The following is a 20,680-nucleotide window of genomic DNA, read 5'->3' as shown; positions in this document are numbered from 1 at the left end:
GGTTAAGCATCCCTGGGTTCAATGCTCAGTAACCCAAAAAGATAAAAAAAAAAAAAGGCTTATACGTTTTCATTTAAATACAGGATCCATCTGAGTTCATGTGTGTACAAAGCACGAGGTTTAAGTTGATGTCCAGTTGTTCCAGCACCAGGTATTGCAAAGTTTCTCGTTCATTCATTGAACTGCTTTTGCCTCTTTGTCAAAGGTCACCTAGATGTGTTCCTATTATAAGGCATTTTCTGATGCAGGATTAGTGGCTTTTTTTTCTAGGGAAGCTCCACAGCAAATACCTTTTGGTTTTGCTGGGCACAATTGTATAATTACATCATCTCTTTTGCAACTAGCCCACCCTTGGTAAGTCGTGTTTGCATGTGGCCTGCATAGCCTTTTAAATCTCTCTACATTACTCACAACACCGAATACAGCACAAATGCTATGCAAATAGCTGTACTGTATTGTTCAGGCAATTGCAACGTGTCTGGTATAGACACAATTCTTTTTTCTGAATAACCTCCATCCATGGCTGTTGAGTCCCCGTGGTGAGCCCCTCCCTGGAAGGGGAAGGCTCCAGCCGCACTTGCAGTGCGAGGTCACTAGAGGCAGCAGGCAGCTCGGGTGACTCTCTGAGGGGGTCAGGTTCCAGGAACTCGCAGGCCAGGCTCATGAAGTACACACCACCCACCACCTGGTCGCCTGGACACATGGGCAGGTGGGCACACAGGATCCTATGGCTGGGAAGGCTGGACAAGGTGCCCATGCCCCACAAACATAGGGACCCTTCAGCTAAGGGTCGGGTCCAGAACTCCTCCCACACCCTTCAATCATTTGCCCAGGTAATGAGCGCCAAGGTCACTGTCCAGGCTTTCCACACACTAAAACCCACGGTGTGCAAGGTGACGTTCTCTCCCCAAGATGTTAGTCTCAAATGCATCTTTTGGACCCCAAATGTGATCAGTCACACTTATCTTGTCCTGTCCCTTTTAAGATGGCCATTTTTAAAACTTCTAATTTTGAAATGATGATAGACTCAAAAGAAGGTGCAAATACCAAGCAAAGTCCTAGGAGCTCTTGCCCAGGATGGCATCTGAGGTCCCTGGGGCACAGTGCCAAGCCAGGAGACTGCCCTGGACTCAACACGTCAACACCAAACTGCAGCCTGCTTCACCCTCGCCACAAGCATTCACGTGTGTGCGCGCGCATGTGTGCGCGTGAGGTTCTGTGCAGCGTTACCTCAGGAACAGATCCAGGCAGGCACTGCCCCAGTCGAGACAGAGAGTGTCCCAGCACGAGAAGAAATCCCTGATCCCGGCACAACCCTTTAGACTAGCACTCCACCTCCTGGAATCTGCCCTCATCTCTGCCATTCTGCTTTCAGAGGTGACAGCTGCAGCATGTCCCCATGCCCTCCATGAGCCCAGGGCAGTTCTCCCTTAGTGAGGGCCAGCCAGGGAGCCCCAGCATCAGCTGCCCAGGGAGCCCAGCATCAGTCGCCCTGGGTCTGGATCACCCGGAGCCTGATGCCCTCTGCTGGGGAAACGGTCCTGCAGCCTGGACGCAGCATGACTTCCCGCGCTCGAGAGCTCCCGAGACTGCGCTCGAGGAGGCTGTGCCAGGGGCGAAAGCCGTGGTGCCCGTCAGTCACGCATCGCAGACACTCTTCTATGCAACCAGCCACTGTGTGCAGGCATGTCTCCAGGACCTCCTCGCAGACCCCTGACGGGTCCCAACCCTACACTGGGGCGGTGGCCCCCACGCGCCTGTGCGGCACACTGTCACTTCCGAGTCGTGCTGACTGCCTCTGCGCAAGGTGGGATGTGTTCCCTGCCATCCCCTCTGTACTGGAAAGCGGGCTCGCAAGGCAGGGGCTGCTGCTGGTGGCTGACACTGTGTCTGCAGGGGGCAAAGTCCACACCCTGCTGTGGGTGGTGGGTGACAGTGACTGCCCCACAGCACAGCAGGCTGCCCCTGGGGGACGGGGCCGGCCAGGACCACTTTGCTGGCTCACTGGAGGGGCTCTGAGCCCCCAAGGCAGACAGGTGTGGCCCGGGGAAAGCAGGCCACAGCTGCAGGTGCCACGTGTCCCGGGACCTGTGCAGAGCAGGACAGCCGGGGTGCGGGACATGCCCTCTATCCTGACTTCTGTGTCATTCACAGCTTCAGACACTGGCATTGCTTGTGAGCCCAGGCCTTCTCACCCAAAGCCCAGTCTCCTTCAGGCGTCCCCAGGGGGACCTTCTCCTACCTCCAGTGTGCAGCCAAGCGTCCCGGGGGGCCTCTGCCTGTCTCCAAGTCTACCCCTGCGTGCTCTCTCCCTCCCTTCTGTCCCGATGCTGCCTCTCCCGCCTCTCTCTGGAGGTCTCATTCCTCAACAATCCAGAGACTATGCCTCAGGGAAGAACCATGCCCCTCTGCCCCCTGTAATCTTGGTGCCCAGCCAAGCCCATCGGAGTTGTGCGGCTACAGTGGATCCTCTCTGGCTTCCCGTAGCTCAACCCCAGGGTACACTCGGCCAGAGCCCTGCTGCATCTGCAGAGCCCGTCCTGCTGTCCCCGTGTGCCGGCTCCACCATCCTGCTCATTGGCCCAGACGTCACCTGCCTGTGACACTGAACTTCCTATTCTGCTCCACATCTGAAGCTTTATGACTTGAGCAGTCCATCTTTCTGTGCCTCAGTTTTCCGTAAAATGTGGAAGGTAACAGCCCCACCTCTCTAGTTTATAGTGATGCTTAAATGTTATCACCTGTTTTATAAGCCCTGGGGCCTAGCACATAGGAGGTACTCAGTAAAACTAGCTCTTGTAACTCCTCCAGCACCACTGTAACCCCACAGACACTTCAAACGCCTCTTCTCTGCCTCCACCAGGAGACCTGCTCTGGTTAAGGGGAGGTGCAGCCCACCACCAGGCACAGCTGCTTTCCAGGCTGTGCCCGGAGGCTGAGCCCAGTGCCCTTCCCCGGGGCTGCTCCACTGGCATGGGGTCTGCTCCTCAAGGGTGTCTCAGCTCCGGGGACAGAGAAGGGGCGTGAATGCGAATGTCTCCACCTACCATGTGCTTCTCCTGCCTCAGCGCCATGTCCAAACTCCGCAGGTCTTTTAAGTGAAGGCTGTAGACACACAGGTCAATGTCTGCACTGAGGAGTGAAAAGAGAAGGTGGAGAGAGGTCAGCGCATCTGCCGAGAGCAGAGGATGAGAACCCCGCCTGCGGCTCCCAGTGGCTGTGCTGCGCCCTGCCTCCTGTGCTCTGGCGCGGGGCTGGGGTCCCAACCCTCCGGTGTCATGAGGAGGTGCACGGCGAGCTGCTGGAAACTGCTAATGACCAGGGGAACAGCTGGTGCCAGTGACACTGAGGACAAAGCATGTGCAGAGAGGAGGGCAAAGATGAAGATGGCATTTCCTCCCTCGAGCGTCTTCTCCTCAGTCACCACGTCATATTCCTTTGGAGCCCAAGGCAGAAGCCCTCATGCCCATTCTACAGACGAGGCAACAGATCAGGGGAGGGGAGCAGAGCGATCCAGTGGTGTGACGCGCTTCCTCATGGACGGACGCTTTCTAAGAGGTGGCACAGCCGCCCAGTTCTCATGACTCTCCAGAGTCCACACGCTGAAGGGGCCGGTCCACGGAGCTCCTGCCCACCCAGTCCCTCCTCCCCAGGCTGCCAGGGCTCAGTACCACGCTCAAGGCTCTGAGCCAGTACCTTCCGCAGTCCTGAGCTGGGGCTGCCCCTGGTTCGTCTCATCCCCTCCACTTCTGGAACCTCAGAGCAGAGAGGCCCGAGGGCAGCTGCCCAAACCTGCCAGACTGCATCTCTCCAGCCCCTGCCACCAGCTGAGCCCTGCTCTGGCCTGTCCAGGTGATGCTGAGCACAGGCTTTGGAGACAAGGAGGCAGCTGAGACCCAGCTCCACCCTCGCCGCTGTGTGACCTTGGGCAGGACTCTCAGCCTTCCGTGTCCTGCTTCCTTCTTCGTGAAATGGGGAGATACCAGCACGGACCCGCTGGTTTGCTGAGGGGAACTCACTCATTCATCGACTAGCATGCACTGATCACTGGACCCGATCAGGTTCCACCTGCCGTACAACAGGGACACGGCAGAGAAAAGCAGGGTTGCTGAGCTCTGCCAGCACTCAGGAGGCACTCGATTAGTGCCAGCTGCCAGCGTGCGATGCACAAGGCATGACAGTGACGGAGTGAGGCCCCCCGTTGTCTGTCCCAGGGCTCAGGCCCGCCTCAAACCCTAATGCTGGCCAACATCCCGAGGTGAGTGACAGACTCCCTGGGGTCCCAGTTCTCACACTGGGGTTGTCGGTAGCCGAGTCCCTTAACCTCTCTGGGCTCTGCCCCCTCCTCTGACAGTGATGTGACCCCTGGTGGCCCTGAGAGCCGGAGTCCTCGGCCTCTATCGCCCATCCTCACCTCTCGCAGGCCAGCACCTCCAGGAAGCTGCTCACCCGCAGGAAGGTGCGGCCGAGGAACCTGTCCTCGCTGGCGGCCGAGGGGATGCTGCACGAGGAGCTGCCATTGTCCTTCTGGGCCTGGCTCAGGCTTCCCAGGCTGCTGGCCGGGGAGGTCCCCATGGGCTGGTGTGGCAGGACCGCCTGCTTCAGGTGCTCGTGCAGGGACGGGTTGGAGGAGCCATCGGCCAGGGGCTGGGGCAGGAAGCAGGGCAACCGTCAGCACCAGTGCTTCCCAGTTCATTCTAGCAATCCAGCCTGGCGCGGGTCATTCCCTCCCTAGACGCACCACAGGCGTGCCCTGGTCCTGACAGTCCTGTCCTAAATGGATTGACCCTCAAGTTTTGCTTTAAAATCTCAAAATCTCTATGGACAAGATCTGCCATGAAACCTTTGAATGGGCCTGAGAGTGCACCTCCAATCCCTCCACGCCACACCAGACTCTAGGAGTCACTAAATTCACTGCACTTGTAAGAAGGAGCTCAGAGCCCTCACCCGGAACTTCTGATTGATGGGGTAGATGACTTTGGCCTTCAGGGCAAATGCTGTGATGTTACTGTTGAAAGATGGCTCATATTCCTGGGAAAGAGAATAAACAGGGTTATGGTTCAGACCTGCAATGTCTCCCAAAAGCTCGTGTGTCGGCAGTGGCCAGATATGTTCAGAGACGTGACCGGATCGTGAGACTCTGACCTTATCAGTGGGTTAATTCACTGGATGGATTAATAATTTGACCAGACTTGCAGGGAGGCAGTGGAAACTGGAGGCAGCTGGGTGTGGCTGGAGGAAGTGGGTCACTGGAGGCATGGTCTTTGGGACTGTGTCTGTCCCTGTCCCCTTCCTGCCTCTCTCTGCTTCCCGGCTGCCGTGAGCAGCTGCCATGTGGCAGCTCTCCTCTGCCACAGTGTCCCTGCCGTGGAGCCCTCTGACCCTGGCCTGAGCCTCTGAAACTGTGAGGCAAAGTAAACCGCGCCTTCTCTGAGTTGTTCTTGGCAGGCAATTTGGTCACAGCAGAGAAAAGCTAACACGAGTGGTACGGGAAGCTTTTTGTAGAACAAAGGACAGACTCTCAGGAGTTTTCAAAATGCCACATTTCAAATGAAAGAGTGGCCTCAAAAATGGACTGTGGTAAGCACATGTAGAGCCTAGCAAGCGCTCCCTTGTTAGAAGTATGGATGGACAGATGCATTGGTGGATGGATGGATGGATGCGTGGATGGGTGGGTGGGTAGACGGATGGATGGAGAGATGGATAAAGAGGCAGACAGATGGATGGAGGATGGATGGATGAATGGGATGGGTGCACAGATGTATGTGTGGATGAAAAAGTAGAGAGAAGGATGAGTGGGTGGGCGGATGGATGGCTGAGGGAATGGGTATATCGACAAATGCTTGGACAGACCGATGCTATCATTTAATTCTGATTCTTTGGCTTCAAAAGCGATAAGGATTTGAATAACCTGAGACTAATTAAGAGCATCTTCTAAAGAACTGTGAGCAACCTGTGAGTGGAAAGAACAGAAACAAGAAATGACCTTAAGACAGGAGGAATTAGTCCTAGTGTTCTACAGCAGAGTAGAAACATAGCCTGCAATGATCTATGACACATTAGGAAACAACTAATGAGACTGAAGTTTCCTCATATGTGAGGAAACATGTTTAGTTTCCTAAACGTGTGAGGAAATGGAAATGCTAATTACCTTGATCACGCCCATTTCACAGAGGGGCAAACTAAGGCTCAGAGGCCGACACCTTCCCTTCAGTCTCCACGTGGGAACCGTGTGATTTTTAAACATGCAAGTCCCCCTGCTGTTCCTGAGCCCGTCCTCCCTCTGACTGAGGGCCAGAGCAGGGCTGCCCTCCACCCCGGCACCCTGCCCCATGCCTCGCTAAAGTAGTTTTGATGAAATGGTGCAAAAGCAAAGAAGAGCAGTGAGGTTAACAAGACAGGATCCAGGACCGCTCACACCATTGCGGAGTCACGTGCCAAACAAAACCAGGGTTCTCCTGAAAAGCTTCCAAGGTAGGGACAGCGTCCAAGCCAAGGCCAGGGCCCCTCGGAGCACGTCACGTGCTCAGGACGCGCTGGTCCTGGTGGATTCTCCAGGGGAGACACATTTGCTCAAGGGAAAGATGCAAAAGCAGAAAGGCCCCGGGCCTTCTTATCCCTCCCTCCAACAGAGGGGAAGAGAAAAAAGAAAAAGTGGGGTATGGGAGAGGAGAGCAGGCCCGTCTCTGCCTGAGTTCATCTTCCACAGGAGAGATGACAGGAAACTGCACTAGGTGTGCAAAACCACACCAGAATAGGATGCGGTTCAGGACCCCAGAGACCCGGGGAAACAGCCCTGGGACGGAGCCTGGGCAGGGCCATGGGCATGCAGTCCTGGAGGCAGTGAGACTCCACCAGTGTGGCGTCTGTCTTTCCATCCTGAAACCTGCAGCCTGCAGCGCCCTGGAGGACAAGGCAGGAGGACAGTCAGAGCCCTGGCCGGGACGTGAAGGACTCGGGAGCGCTTGGCGTGTGGAACCAAGGAGGAGGCAGCCTGGCTTCAGCCACAAGGGGACCCAGCAGCCTGAGTTCTCAAAGCTCTCCTTACACGTTCAGAAGCCCTGCGGATGCGGGCCCTCTCCCAGGCCAGGCAATGCGATCATTCAGAACACTGGTGTGATGCAAATGTACAAAGCAAAACTTCTCCAGCCGAAGCAAAGCAATTATTCAGAAAACAAGGCATAGTTGTAGATAAAGCCGTTTCACTTGCCAACACAAAGGTGTTCCCAGTGAGCGCACATGTGCGCCCATGAGACTGTCCCGGCTCCCCCTCGGCAGCACGGACAGGACGGAGACCCAGGCACGCCTCAGGGCTCTCTGGAATTTTCTGTCTGGCTCTGACTGATAGAAGCTACTGATTAAACAGAGGTCACCAGAGGAGCGGCACGAGCTCCGTGCCTTTCCTGTGCATAGAGGACAAGGGCCGTGGCTCTGCTCCTCCCGCCCCAGACGGCCCTGTGCACACACGTGGAGTCCGCCGGAGGCCGGGAGCTCCAGCACGCAGTCCCTGGAACGGGCAGATCTTTAACTTGACCCTGGGCAATTATTAGCTTGGTAACGGGCATCTGCCAGGACTAGCTCAATGGTTAGCAGGTAACACGTCACTAGGCAGGGAAACTGAGCTGACCGTCCAGGCGTAGGAAGAGAGGGGCCTGCACACACCCAGGGAACACCCACTGGGGTGGAGCACCCACCAGGGGGCCTCGGCCCTCCCGGGAGGGAAGCCTCATGCTCCGAGGGGTTACGTTCCCCCACCCCCGACATCACACAGCAAATGCATGGCAAGCCAGGAGGGGCAGCATCTAGGTCCCAAAGCTGCTGCTGTTCCCATGCCCTAAGCTGCCCCATGTGTGAGCAGGGTTTTTTCCCTTCAGCAGCTTTGTTGAGGTGGAGTTCACACACCACACAATTCACCCTGGTGTGTCTTCCCAGACATGCACGACCGTCACCACAGCTGACTGCAGAAATTTCCATCACAGGGGAGAAACCCAGGCCCTGAGCCGTCACCTCCACCCGCCCTTCCCCTGCCCAGCCCCCGGGAGCCACCATCATGTCTCTATGACTTCCGGTTCTGGACGTTTCCTGTGAACGAATGCCCCAGGTGGCCTTCTGTGACTGGCTTCTTTCACTTAGCACGACAGCTTCAAGGTCTGTCTACGCTGCAGCACATATCAGGGCGTGGTTCCTTTTTAATGGCCAAACAATATTCCACCATGTGGACAGACCACATTTCATGTATCCCTTTGTCAGCCAGGGACCCCTTGTGATGTTGGCACATTTCAGATATCGTGGATGACGTTGGTGTGAACAGCTGTGTGCAAGTTTTATGTGGAAATAGCTTTGCCCTTTGGTGAGTAAGATTTTCATAGTATGCGGGGGGTGGGCAGAGCAGTGGAGAGAGGGAGAGACAGACACAGGGAGACACACATGCCCGCAGACTCACACCGTCACTTGGACACCCTCCCTGCACACAGAGACCCAGAGATGCAGGTGGAGAGGCTGCCCAGAGATTCAGCTACACCACATACTCAGACAGGGCAGAGAGGAGCACACTGGGACAGACAGGGAGCAGGAGCAGAGGGCTCAGCATGCGCCAGGAGGGCGGGGCTCTGCCCTGGGGACAGTGGCCCAGCCTTCCACAGCATCCTGCGTGCAGGCCAAGAGAAGCCTGGTTGCTGGAGCCATTGGGAAGTGCGGGTGGCAGGCATCTGGTAGAAACGGATTCTTCGGTGTGACCAGAGCTGCCCCCATTGATTTCAAGCCTTTGGCGGAGTTTGTTTAAAAACATCCAGCCCACTGTCCTATGGTCACTGAGGTCACTGAGCTGACGGAAGGAATGTGGGGTCCTTCCGTCACCAGAGAGACCCAGGAGCAAATCCTAGCCCGGCCACTCCCCAGCTGCAAGACTCAGGGAGGCGACTTATCTCTGAGAGCCTCAGATTCCTCATTTGGAAAAAGGGGAGAATTGGGTGAGGTAATTTACACGCGTGTGTGTGTCACTCGGAGGACACACGGACAGCTGCCTGGTGCCCACAGGCACTAACAAACGTCAGTTCGATCTTCCCCTCCCCTGGAGAGGCGCTTGCAGTCCTTTCCTGGGCACCAGGAACAGACTAGAAACGTCACACTGGCTCCACCCTGGCTGGCCGGGGCGATGCTCCTGGGCAGGCTGAGGTTGGACCGTGAGGCTGACAGGAGGGAGCATCTCGCTGCGGCCCAGTATGCCTGACACTCAGTACTTACTTAATCAAGTGAAGGGAAAACAAACCAACTCACACACACCTCGGGAGCAGCCTCGCACACCGGCCAAACACAGGACGCAAGCTGGGCCACCAACCAGACACCCAGCAGCTGGTGGACGGTGAACGAGGCACATCAGGCCCTGGACATGAGCCCTGGAACAGGTAAGTCTAGAAGGCTCTGCTGTGAACAGGTCAGGGAGCACGGGACGCCTTCTGCACGAAGTCCCAGGACACAGGACCAGCCCATGGCCGCAGAGTCCCCATCTGGCATTTTCTCAGGAAGTATGTGTGTGAGAGGGTGGCCCAAAGGGGCCCTGGGGAACTTGCTGGGGTACCAGAAACCATCTCCAGGGCGGTGCTGGTTCCAGATATAGACATCTGTTAAAATGTGTCAAATTTTAAACTTAAAACCTGTGCATTTTATATTTCAGTGACATCTCAAAGGAGAGGCTCATTGGGAAAACATCAGTCACCTGCGGTGTGGACCAGCAACACCACGAGGGCCACCAATACCACGAGGACCAGCAACACCTCGTGCACCCAGGCAGACACACAGGCAGAGCTTACGTCCAGGGCCTCTGCGTCCCTCGAGGGCAGCAGGTCTCTCTTCCTCCTCCTGGATGGGGAGCCGGTCTCCGTGGGGCTCAGTGTGTGAGGCTCCAAGTTCTTTAACAGACGCTGAGTGTCATCTTTCTAAAACCCGAGGGGTGGATGGAAACAGGATGTTGGGTCAGCCTCGTCCCCTGGACTTCAGCAAAGAGCGCCCCACTGACAGTCACCTCCGCCCGCCTCCCAGGCCCAGCCGGGGCCACTACACATTCTTTAAGACTGTCCCATCTCCATGCCCCTCAGGGCCCCAGGGCCAGGCCAGGGGCAAAGCTCATCCCTGCTTCTTGTGGCTTGGTGGCCAGACTGACCTCGAGTCTTGAGGATGAGGCTTTACAGGAAAATGACACATCGATATTAATTGCCTGTTTTCTTTTTTTCACTAATGCCACTGGATGATGTTAAAGAAAGACGTTAGGTCCCCTGGGATCACAGAGCGATTTCTCCTGTGCACTGGTAGATTCTGTATCTGCAAACTCGCCTAGCCGCTACACCTAGCGATGCCTGCGGGCGTGCACTGTCACTCACACACGTGTGCGGAGCGTGAAGGACCCACACCGAGCAGGGCCTCCCCCCTTCCACTCCGCAGTCATGTCCTTTCCACGCCCACCTCATGTGCTTTTTTAATTCCAAGCTCGTGTTTCATGGTCACTTTTGCTCTTGACGGTGGCCCCAGCTCTGTGCCCCTGGGTGCCGGGGGCTGTGATGTGCCCAGAGGAGGCGGAAGCAGAATGAGCTTCCTTCAGGCTGAGCTCCAGCACCGCTGGCTGAGGTCCAGGGTGATATCACCCGTCAGAAACACGCAGCAGCGCACCTGAGGACAGGTGGATGGAAACGCCAGCAGAGGCGCCCGGTCCCAACCTGCAGCTCCCCAGGGACAGAGGCTCAGTGCTCTCAGGGAACTGAGTCTGACTACTGCGGACAAGGAGAAGAGACACTGATCAACCCCCGAGCACCAGCTGCCCGGATGCAGTCTCTCCCGGGTTCGCCACTGCGTCAGTCGGCAGCATCGAGCGTCCATTAGGCACCGAGATTTATTCTAGGCCTTGGAAACGGAGTTAAGAACAACAAATGCCGAGCCCCTCCTGCACAGAGCGACCTTTACGGAAGGAGAAAAACCTAAACAAATACAAATACGTAAGAGCATGGTGGCGAGATAAGTGCTCTGAGAGAACCTTGTGCACAGGCGGATGGAGAGAGATGGCGGGGGAGGCCTCTCGAACAAGCTGGCTTTGAGAAAATCTTAGAAGTGAGGTTCTGGGATACCTCAGAGAAGGGCATTCGAGGGAGAGAAACAGCCAGTGCAAAGGCCTGTGCCAGGCACAGGTGCAGCATGTCTAGGGAGGTCCCTGCACCTGCAGAAGTCTGGGTGAGCTTAGGGAGAGGGAGGGCAGATGAGATGGCCAGAGATTTGGGGACTGTTTGTTCAGCAGCTGTAGCTGACCGGTGCAAGAGCTCTGAACAGAAAGACTCAGCTGGATCGGACCAGAGCGAAAGCCCCAGGAGAAATCCCCTGATGAGGGGAGCATCAGTTGTTTAGTTCCCCACTTAAAAATGACTGGGGGCGGCCAAGGATCACCAACGACCCGAGGACAGACTGCAACATGAGAAAAGCAAGCAGGAATCAGAAACTGCACGGACACTTAGACAAGCATGATACTCTCAGCTAAGAGAAGGCATTCCATTCACAAAGTCAGAACAGCATGCTCTGCGCAGAGAGGGTCCTGAGAACAAAAGGAAGGCTTGCTTATTAAAACTAGGAGAACTCGACTCAGTAAGGTTGAGAAAAGTCTCCCAGAAAATACTGTGAAGAGACACAAAGAGGGCTGGAGTCATGGTTCAGTGGGAGAGGGCTTGCCTGGCATGTGTGAGGCCCTGGGTTCAGTTCTCAGCACCACATATAAATAAATAAAGGTCCACTGGCAACTAAAATAATATTTTTAAAAAATCACGAAGAGATTTTTCCCTCACAGACACAGGAGGGAAATAATTAGAGGTCCAATTCAAGCTAAGCATGATGGGAGTTCTTGAACGAAGCAAGAGAGCATATACAAGGACAAGAATCTTCAAACCAATAAGACAAACAAAAGAGCCATCCAAACGCCCAGGACAGCAGATGGCCACAGACTCCACCAAGACCCGTTCTGATGCAATTCAATTCCCTGGAGGTTGCAGTCAGCTTTTTCGCTGCTGCAACCAAAAGACTCTGGAAGAACAATTAGAGGAGGAAAAGTTTATCTGGGGGTTCACCGTTTCAGAGGTCTCAGTACATATACTGCTGACTCCATTCTTTGGGACCTGAGGTGAGGCAGGACATCATGGCGGAAGACTGTGGTGGAGGGAAGTGTCTCAGGATAGGGATGACCACCAGGAAGGACAGGGGGGTGGAGAGGAGAGAGAGAGAGAGAGAGAGAGAGAGAGGGAGAAAGCGCGAGCCCTCTCGCCACAACAAAACATAAGCCCCAAGGCACACTCCCAGGTGCATCTCCTCCAGCCACACCCTGCCTACAGTCACCAGCCAGCTAATCCCTATCAGGGAACTAATATTGATTAAGTTAAGGCTCTCAAAACCCAATCCTTTCACCTCTGAACTTTCTTCCCTTGTCTCACACATGAGGTTTTGGGAGACACCTCATATCTAAACCATAACACTGGGGCAAAGAAAAGAAAAAATTCAAGATGCTACAAAGGAGTAAAAGGCTTCATGAACAGTATCAAAGATCAGAACAGAATCAAATTTCTCAACACCAACAATGGAAGTTAGAAAGAAATGGAAAGATGCCTTCACAATTCTGAAGGAATATTATTTTCAACCTAGAATTTTATACCTAACTAATCTAACCAAATTGAGGATAAAGATGGAAGCCTATATTTTCAGACATAGGAGTTGTCAATATAGTTTTATCCACCCCCTTCTCAGAAAGCTACTTCAGGATGTGCTCCACCCACATGAAGAAATCAGTCAAAGAAAGACAAGTGCTCAAGACCCCTGAAACTGGATCCAACCAGGAGAGAGAAGGAATCCTAGCATGGTGGCCGAGAGTCTCCATAGGAGCCTGGAGCAACTGTTTTCTAAGAAACAGTGCAGGGAGAGGGATTATTAACCATGGCTTGCTGGGCCCCATCCTGGAGATTCTCACACTGCGAGTCCAGGATGGCGCCCTGAGTCTGCCTCCCGTCGAGCTCCGGGCGATGCTGCTGGTCTGCTCCACACTTCAGAAAGCACCCATTTCAAACTGAAGCGTGCCAGAATGTCTTTCAGACAGAAGTTTTTCTCAAGAAGATTAAATTGAGCAAATGCCTTGAAAATTCCAATGTCTTAAAAAGAAATGTCCAACAAACACGGGAGAGCTAAACACGGAAAATATAACAAAAAAATCTGACACGTTAATTTCAGGAAAAACAAAATGTTCTGCAAGAAAGGAAGGTATTCATGACCACAGCGGATCTCTGACGTGCAGCGAGCCGTGCTCACAACATCATCGTCAGGGCGACACTGAATACCGATTCAACCCGAGTTCCCCGCTAGCCGCAGAGCGAGGTATGGTGGTGTTGGGGGGTGCTGGCGGAGGCAGGAAGAGCACTAGTCCTCCTCCTTCCCATATGGAAGTCAGAAAGCAGCAGCACACAGCCACGTTATTTAGAGATGGGAAATACATCACCAAAAGCAGCAGCTGAAAGAGTTGAAAACACTGGCTTCGGAGACGTGGGAACGGGTGGCCTGTCACTTGCAAGGGAACACTTCACAGGGTGCACGTGGGTAAGTCGGACACAAAATTAAAAATTCTTGTGATAAAGGAACAAAAGGAAAGTAGTCAAGGTAAAATCATGAAAAGAACACGAGTGCAGGAAGCAGAGGTGGCCCGTGGACCCAGCCTGGACGTCAGCAAGGCCTCTTGGGTCGCTCTCTGGGTGCTGAGGCCGAGCAGCATCAGAGCTGAGCAAGGCCACTGAGGCACAGAGACGTGCAGCAGCGCAGAGGAACCGAGCACAGCGGAGGCCTGTGTGGCTGGAGAGCAGGATGGGTGGGTGCTGGGAAGGCACCCACCTGACCACCGCACTAGGAACCTGGCATTATCTTTTGGAGGCAACCAGAGGGATGGGGTTTTCACCAAGACAGCCATACTGCAGGATGTGTGCTTCAGAAAGACTGCAGGAAGGAGAGGGGAGGAGGGGAGGCCCATCAGAAAGGAGGCTGTTGCCTAGGTCCCATCTGAACCACAAGAGAGCCCATGACTCTGCCCTTGAGCCAGAGCCTCCTCTGCAGCTACCACCCTGGCTTGGCCACCGTCACCCTCAACTGACCAGCTGTGCCAACCCAGACAGCTTGGTTAACCCACGAGCCTCAGCTGACCCACCTACCAAACAGGACAGTAACCACTGCTCACCAGGTACAGCGGATTAAAGCTCTGGCTTTGGGGTTGCGCCCCATGCTGGTTTACTGTGTGATCCTTGCAGAGCCTCCGTCACCTCACTGTGAAGTGGGGTACTGACAGGTCCCCGCCTACTAGGCCTGGAGTGAGGATAAAGAACCATCTGCCCGCAAACCTTGCAGGGCCAGGCCTGCGTGGTCTTCCTTCCTTACATGCTTTCCTTCTCCACGCAAGAAGCCAGAGTCCCTGAGTGTCTCTTACCGCCGAGGGCCAGACAGCCCCCTCCCCTACGAGCATCTTGCACTGTTCCCGTTCCAGCCCTTGGCCCTGCATGACACGCACCCCCTAGAGGTCAGCTTACTGGGAAAGAGCCTACGTGACTGTTCCAGATGCTCATGAGCAGACATCATGAGGGCCAGGAATGGGGGGCCAAGGTCACATCACCTTATCTCCAATCCTTTCACTTTACTCTTCAAAGAGGTAGAAGTTGGAAGGACTTCCTTGACCACAGCTGACCCACACCTGCTATGTGCCAGGTGTTTCCATGACTCCCATCAGCACAACTGTGTGTGCAGCATACACTGGCCTCATCCGCAGAGAACACACAGGCTTTGGGGCTAGGTGCATGGCTCTCATTGTGGCAAGTTACTTAACCTCTCTGTGCCTCAGTTTCCTCATCTGCAGAATGGAAATGTTAGTGGAAATGAAAGCTGTTTCGGGAGTCAGTGAGACTGAGGCAGAGGGTTGAGCTCAGTGACTCCTCGGCTCACAATGAATGCTAGCCTGAGTTCTCTGTCACTGAACTCGTGTGTTACAATCAAAAGTTTCCTTGTAATGTGTCTGCCTCCTGTTAGCTGACAAGGGCAAGGTTTTTCCTGGCTTGCTGCATCCAAGACCACTGGCTCCTCCTATAAGGTGCTCAGCAGCCTGCTGCTGTAGGGATGAGTGAACTGATCAATGAATGCAAGGGCAGCTGGGACTCAAGCAGGCTGGGTAGTTCCCAGGGCGGGAAGGAAGCGCAGAAGCAGAGCAGACATCCAGCCTCTGTGCACCCCTCTGAACTGGGCACATCTGCCAGCCTTGTGTCCAAACTCCTGGTCCTACAGACAAGGAAACTGGCCCAGGGAGGTTGGCCGCTAAGACCACACAGCAAAGTAGGATGCAGCAGACACTTTAGCGGGACCCCAGGCCAATGCTCTTGGGTCACCTCGTCCCCGCCCTCCAAAATCTCTGCCTCACTCCCTACTGGGGCAGAAGGGAGACTCAAAGCCGCAATCGCCCTCAAGGCACATAGAGCCGACTGGGACACGGCCGTGGAGGACCGCGCCCTGAGGGTCTCGCCCTGTGGCTGCTCCGTGGACCCACCTGGTGTCGCAGGCGCAGGCGGCCCGCACGGCAGCCGAGCCATAGACCGAGGCCGAGGCCGAGAGCGGCGCCCAGCAGCACGGCGGGGGCCAGCAGCACGGGCGCGGGTCGCAGCACGTCCCGGCCCAGCAGCAGCCGCGCGTCGCTAGCGCAGGCCGCCCCGCCGCGGGCCATCGGGGGCGCTCAGCCAGGCGACCGGCCGCATCCCGCCCGCCGCCGCGCACTGCCCTGGCCCGCGGCCGGTCGCACGGTCCCCACCGCGTCTGCGATGCGGCCCTCGGAGGCCCCGCGGCCAGGGGCGCCGGGCGCTCGCCCACTTTCCGGCGGGCGAAGCCGCCTTCCTCCTGCTCCTCTCCGGCTTCCCTGCTCCGCCCGAGCGGGAGGGAGGAGCCTGGGCCGTCCGCCCAAAACTTTCAGGCTCCCCGCCCTGGCCCTGCGGTGCACTGAGCATGCTCACCGGAGGCGCGCTCCCAGCTCGCAGGACCTTCTCAGAGGGTCTTGTTTTACACCGAGCATCTTGGCTTCCTGCGAAGAAAGGGAGCCCCCAAGCACCAGGGAGCTTTCTCCTTTAAGTTGATTGATTGCTTAGATATGCTAAGCATTTAATCTGATGATCTCATTAACTTTCCCCCAACCTTCCGTGATGGGTGCTGTTCACCACCCATTCTCCAGAGGTTGGAGTTCAAGGTCAGAGCAGTTCAGTAACCTCATGCAGATTAGACACAGCCCTTGCTCCTTAGAAGGGTTCTAGTATCCCAAACTTGCCATCCTGAAGGTTCCTCTTTTCTCCTGTTTCCTCCCGCCAGGGCAGTGCTTTTCTCTAAAGTAATGTGTCTACAGACTGCCACACCCAGGCCCCGCTAATTCCGAGACAGGGGGCTCATCCATTCACTGGCATTTGCAGAGAACCTGCAGTGTCTTCAGGAGTAGGGACGAGCCTGCTGAGGCCAGGCTGTGTGCAGACACACAGATGACTCCATCATCCTGCCCCTCTGAACGCTGCATGCATGCTAGCCGTGGTCCTGCGGTCAGAGTGCAGAAGTGAACATGTGTGCTCACAGGTGCATGCACGTGCCCCCTCCTACCCTGCATTCCTCACGAGGGCAGGGTTGGGGTACCCCAGGGAGCTGTTTCAACAGAGATGACTTCCATGCTGAGCTCTGCTTTCCACCTGGGAATCAGGCTCAAGTATCCAGTCTGTTTCATCATTTCCCTTTACCCTTCTAGGTGGCTAGATGGGAACTATTGTCCAAGTTTCTGGTCCTTTTTATAGATGAAGAAACTGACAGCTAAAAAGGAGAGGTGACTTGTTCAAGGTCTTGCAACTAGGGGATGGGACAGAATACACTCCAAACTGTGCCTGTCTGGCTTCAAGGCACGTGGCCTCTGCTATGTGGAGCTGCTTAAATGTTTCCTCAGAAGCTTCTCCAAGGCTCCTGGGCACATTTGCAGGGACAATAACCCTGTGCTTTATGCTGGCTATTTCCTTGGATGCTCAGACTTCAGTGTTTCAAATGTAAAAACTGGGTGTAGTGGCATGCATCTGTAGTCCCAGTTATCCAGTGCTCAGGAGGAGAGCCAGGTGGATGGCTGCAGTCCACGGATTTAAGTTTAAGGTCAGCCCAGGCAATACAGCAGGACCAGTTAAACAACAACAACAACAACAAAAAGAATAAGGTAATGTTGTTCATTGCATTTTACTTTATTATAAGGTTGTTTGAATATTGAAATATCATTTTAAATTACTCACTGCCATATAATGTTGCTGCTCCTGCAAGATGCTTAGCACTTAGCCTTTGGCCTTGTCTTACCCTTGACATACAGCTGGGTAGCACCAAGGAGGCTTGGCTTCCCGCTCTCAGGTCCTCAAACTCATCACCTTATCCATAACGGGTCAAGAAAGACCTGTCCTTGGAAGTGTCAGGGCAGGGGGCAGGTGAAGTACCAGGCTCCCCAGCTGAGGTAGCAGACAGCCTGACAGGCTGACCAGCAAGAAAACTGGCAGGAGAGGGACCCTCTTCCCAATGATCAGGTATGAACTGTGGCCCAAAGGGATGAGGAAGCAGCAGGAAGCAGACGAGCTGCACCCCAACCCCAATCTCCAGGGTGAAGCCAAGCAAAGCCGCGTCCCCAGGGAGGGCTCAGAGCAGCTGCTCAAGGATCTCCTCGCTCCAGGCACCCTCTGCCCTATTTCTGATTCTCCGGAGAGGTGGCCTAGTGAGTTGACTACCTGCTGCCTCCCGGGAGCGTGGGCCCCCTGGGCAGATCCAGGGCTAATCCAGTGCGTGCTCTATTGAGCTGAACCCAACAGGAAGTGAGGGTCACCTTTTTTTCTCTGCCTGCTGCCCGCCAGCTCTTCTTTGCTGTCCTGTCCCCTCTTATAGTTGGCTCTTCCTCTCCTAATGCCCTTCGGTTTCCTAATAGGCGGCTTTGTGGTTGGGGAAAGACTTGGGATCCAGTCCGGTGTAGTAGTAGGGATTTCCTAGAGGAGGTGAGGTTGAGCTGAGATCGAGAAACTGGTGGGCGTTACTGCAGGGGCCCTACAAGGGCTGAGGAGTGACCAGATCTGATTTGGGTGGTACGGGGCAGCGGGCGGAGCGCAGCAGCCCAGGCGTGATGGCGCAGCGCTCAGGATTCGCCAGCCCTGTTCCCTAGCTCCCTCCCACACCCCGGCGCCTCCCGGCCCGCCGAGTCCAGATGCCCGTGTTTGTTCCAGAAAAGTTTCCGCGGCGGCTCGCACTGAGCATGCTCGGCGGCGGGGCGGGCCTGGGGTCCGGAAGCTCAGCAACTCCGCGGCGCCTGCCGGTTTGGGGTCGCGGACCCTGGCGGGCGATGGGCCCCGCGGGCGTCTGGTGGAGCGCCACGTGGGTGCTGGCCGGGGGCGTCCTGGTGGTGGCTTTGGCGCTGGGGGCCCGAGGCTGGCTCCCCGCGGGCCCGGGTCCCCTCCGGCGCCCCATCGGTGCGCAGCCTCCCCGCGCACTGCCCTCGGCGCGCGGGGCTGGGCCCTGCGCGGGGACCCCGAGCAGGGCGGGACCCGAGCCCTCGGCGCAGGTAAGCAGCGCCGCCCAGACTCAGGTGTGACCCGCGCGCCGACTCGTCTACTCAGGTGGGAGGGGGCCTTCCGTAGTGGGCAGAGGACAAGGAAGAGGGGACAGGATCTGAACGCGATGCCTAGCGGTGTCGCCGAGGTGCATTCCGCGTGCCCCCGGAGAACCCCCAGGAGCTGGGGCGGCTCTGGGTTGGCGGCTGAGGGCTTGGCCTCGATCTGCGGCTGGGGTTCGAATCCCACTCCGGTTCTCAGAGCTCTGTGTCCCGGAACCAAGCACTTCACTTCTCCTGCGCCCCCTTCCTGCTCTGTACACCGGCCTTGTGACGACTCCCCTGAGGCCGCTCTGCGTCCTTAAAGCGGTGGCGCCCCTGTGCAGGAGGTGCGGGTGTGCGGGGAGGTGGGGTGTCGTCTGGGGTTTTACTGGACCACACGCTCCCTGATGAGTTTAGCCACCGCCCACCTGGCCCTGGCTCTCCTCTGTGGTCCAGACCTGGAAAGGCACAGGACACATAGCGCCCCAAACTGGTCACCTCTTGCCCTCTCCCCGATCAGTGCCAAGTCTGCCCCTTCCCCTCCCCTCCGCAGGGTTCTGGCCCCTGCCTTGAGTCTGTCCTTGGTGATGTCCACCTGGGTTTCCCTCCTTAGTTAGTGCTCCGTCCCTCCCCCAGGCTCTAGGGGATCTGTCCAAGGTCTGTGTCCCCCCCTTCCTCTTCGCTCCCCTAGCTTGTGACTCCTGGCAGCAAGCCCAGAAATTTCCAGGAGTGCCCTGGCCAGGGGTCTGGGTCCTTGCTACCACCTGGGGTCCTCCCACTCTCCCCCAGGGACCAGCTTGCATGGGCTGCACTGTCTGTTGGAGGCCCAGGCGCTCCCTCGGGGATTCCTTTCTGCCACACCTTCTCTTGGGTTTTCATTACACGGTCAGTGCACTCTGAGCTCTAAGTAGCCCAGGGACAGCGAATTTTCACAGGGTCCTTCCACTTGCTCCTGACAAGGGAAGTGGGACGTATCCGGCCCGTTTGCAGAGGAGAAAACCAAGGCCTGGGAGAGCAGGGCCCTGGCCCTGTGCTCCTGATCTTGTGCTCTTGCTGTGGCTGCAGGTTGGGGGGCTCCATGGCCGGCCCTGCTACTGTGCACATGCTCTACGAACCAGTGCAGCAGCATTCGGGTAGACATCTGCCTCTGTCAGGAGCAGGTGTGGAGGGTGGGCCTTCTGAGAGGAGGGACAGTGCCCTCTGGGAAGTGCCTGAGGCCCTGCAGGACCAGAGTAAGTCCAGGGAACCCGTGAGCACCTATGTCCAGGTGCCTCGGTGTCTCTGTCGCCTGCCTCACCTAGGTCCTGGCCCTGCCCAGGCCAGTCCAACCCTCCTGCGTCACTCGGGGTCTGTCTCAGAAAACCCTTCCGTAAGCTGGACAGTAAAGAACTTGGGGCTTTTGGAGGCTTGGGTGTCCCTGCCGTGACCGCTCACCTCTCTGGGGCCTGGGGCAAGAAATAGCCTTTGGGGCCTCAGGTTCTCCGCAGTGGTGGAAGACTCCAGAGCAGGATCCTAATTCTCAAAGGTCCATGTTAGATGTTTCTGTTGTGTTTATCTGAAACCTGCACTCATGGCTGCCTCCCTCCCTCCCTCCCTCCCTCCATTCCTTTTATAGACACATACACACATACACACACACACATAAACACATATACGCACATCTGTACACACGTGCATACATGCTATCACACCTTTGCTGGGTGCCACGCTGTGTGCAGGGGGCTGGGGAAATAAGTTCATAACTGCACAGTAATTAAGTACTTTGAGCAGAGTGATGGGGAGCCATCCCGGAGGGCTAGGGGAGGCAGGTCATTCAGTTTGGGTGGTCAGAGGGGAATCATTCAGCTGACACTTGAGGATGAGTGGGTTTGTCCAGATATTCCTTATCTGGAGAGAGAGAACATCCTGGGTGACCAGAAGGTCATGGCCAAGTCCCCGGTGGGGGTTGCTGTGGCATATTCCACCATCTTTGACACGGTGATGCCCCATGTCCCTTGGTTAAAACGTTTGCTT

The 20,680-nt window shown here is 56.0% G+C and overlaps 2 protein-coding genes across 6 annotated transcripts in view; one reads left to right on the top strand and one right to left on the bottom strand.

Moving 5' to 3' along the window:
• Window positions 1-15,974, bottom strand: part of EVC (EvC ciliary complex subunit 1) — a 60,833-nt gene extending 44,859 nt beyond the window's left edge. The window contains exons 1-5 of one of the 3 annotated variants that reach the window (XM_079154334.1): window positions 15,587-15,974; window positions 9,810-9,935; window positions 4,948-5,031; window positions 4,415-4,647; window positions 3,048-3,132 (exon numbers count right to left, since the gene is read on the bottom strand). In XM_079154334.1, the coding sequence (XP_079010460.1) occupies window positions 3,048-3,132; window positions 4,415-4,647; window positions 4,948-5,031; window positions 9,810-9,935; window positions 15,587-15,760 (702 nt within the window). In that variant the 5' untranslated portion in view covers window positions 15,761-15,974. Of the gene's footprint in view, window positions 1-3,047; window positions 3,133-4,414; window positions 4,648-4,947; window positions 5,032-9,809; window positions 9,936-15,586 lie in introns of those variants that run through there. The other 2 variants (XM_079154332.1, XM_079154333.1) reach the window with 2 other exon arrangements.
• Window positions 15,975-18,283: 2,309 nt separating this feature from the next.
• Window positions 18,284-20,680, top strand: part of EVC2 (EvC ciliary complex subunit 2) — a gene marked incomplete at its 5' end in the record, with an annotated part of 107,276 nt that continues 104,879 nt past the window's right edge. For all 3 annotated transcript variants that reach the window (XM_079154319.1, XM_079154318.1, XM_079154320.1), the window contains one exon: window positions 18,284-18,637. In XM_079154319.1, the coding sequence (XP_079010445.1) occupies window positions 18,284-18,637 (354 nt within the window). The remainder of the gene's footprint in view (window positions 18,638-20,680) is intronic.

This window comes from Sciurus vulgaris (assembly GCF_902686455.1).
Source record: "Sciurus vulgaris genome assembly, chromosome: 9".
NCBI lineage: Eukaryota > Metazoa > Chordata > Mammalia > Rodentia > Sciuridae > Sciurus > Sciurus vulgaris.
The sequence above is the reverse complement of the archived record's forward strand: the minus strand, read 5'-3'. Positions and strand labels throughout refer to the sequence as shown.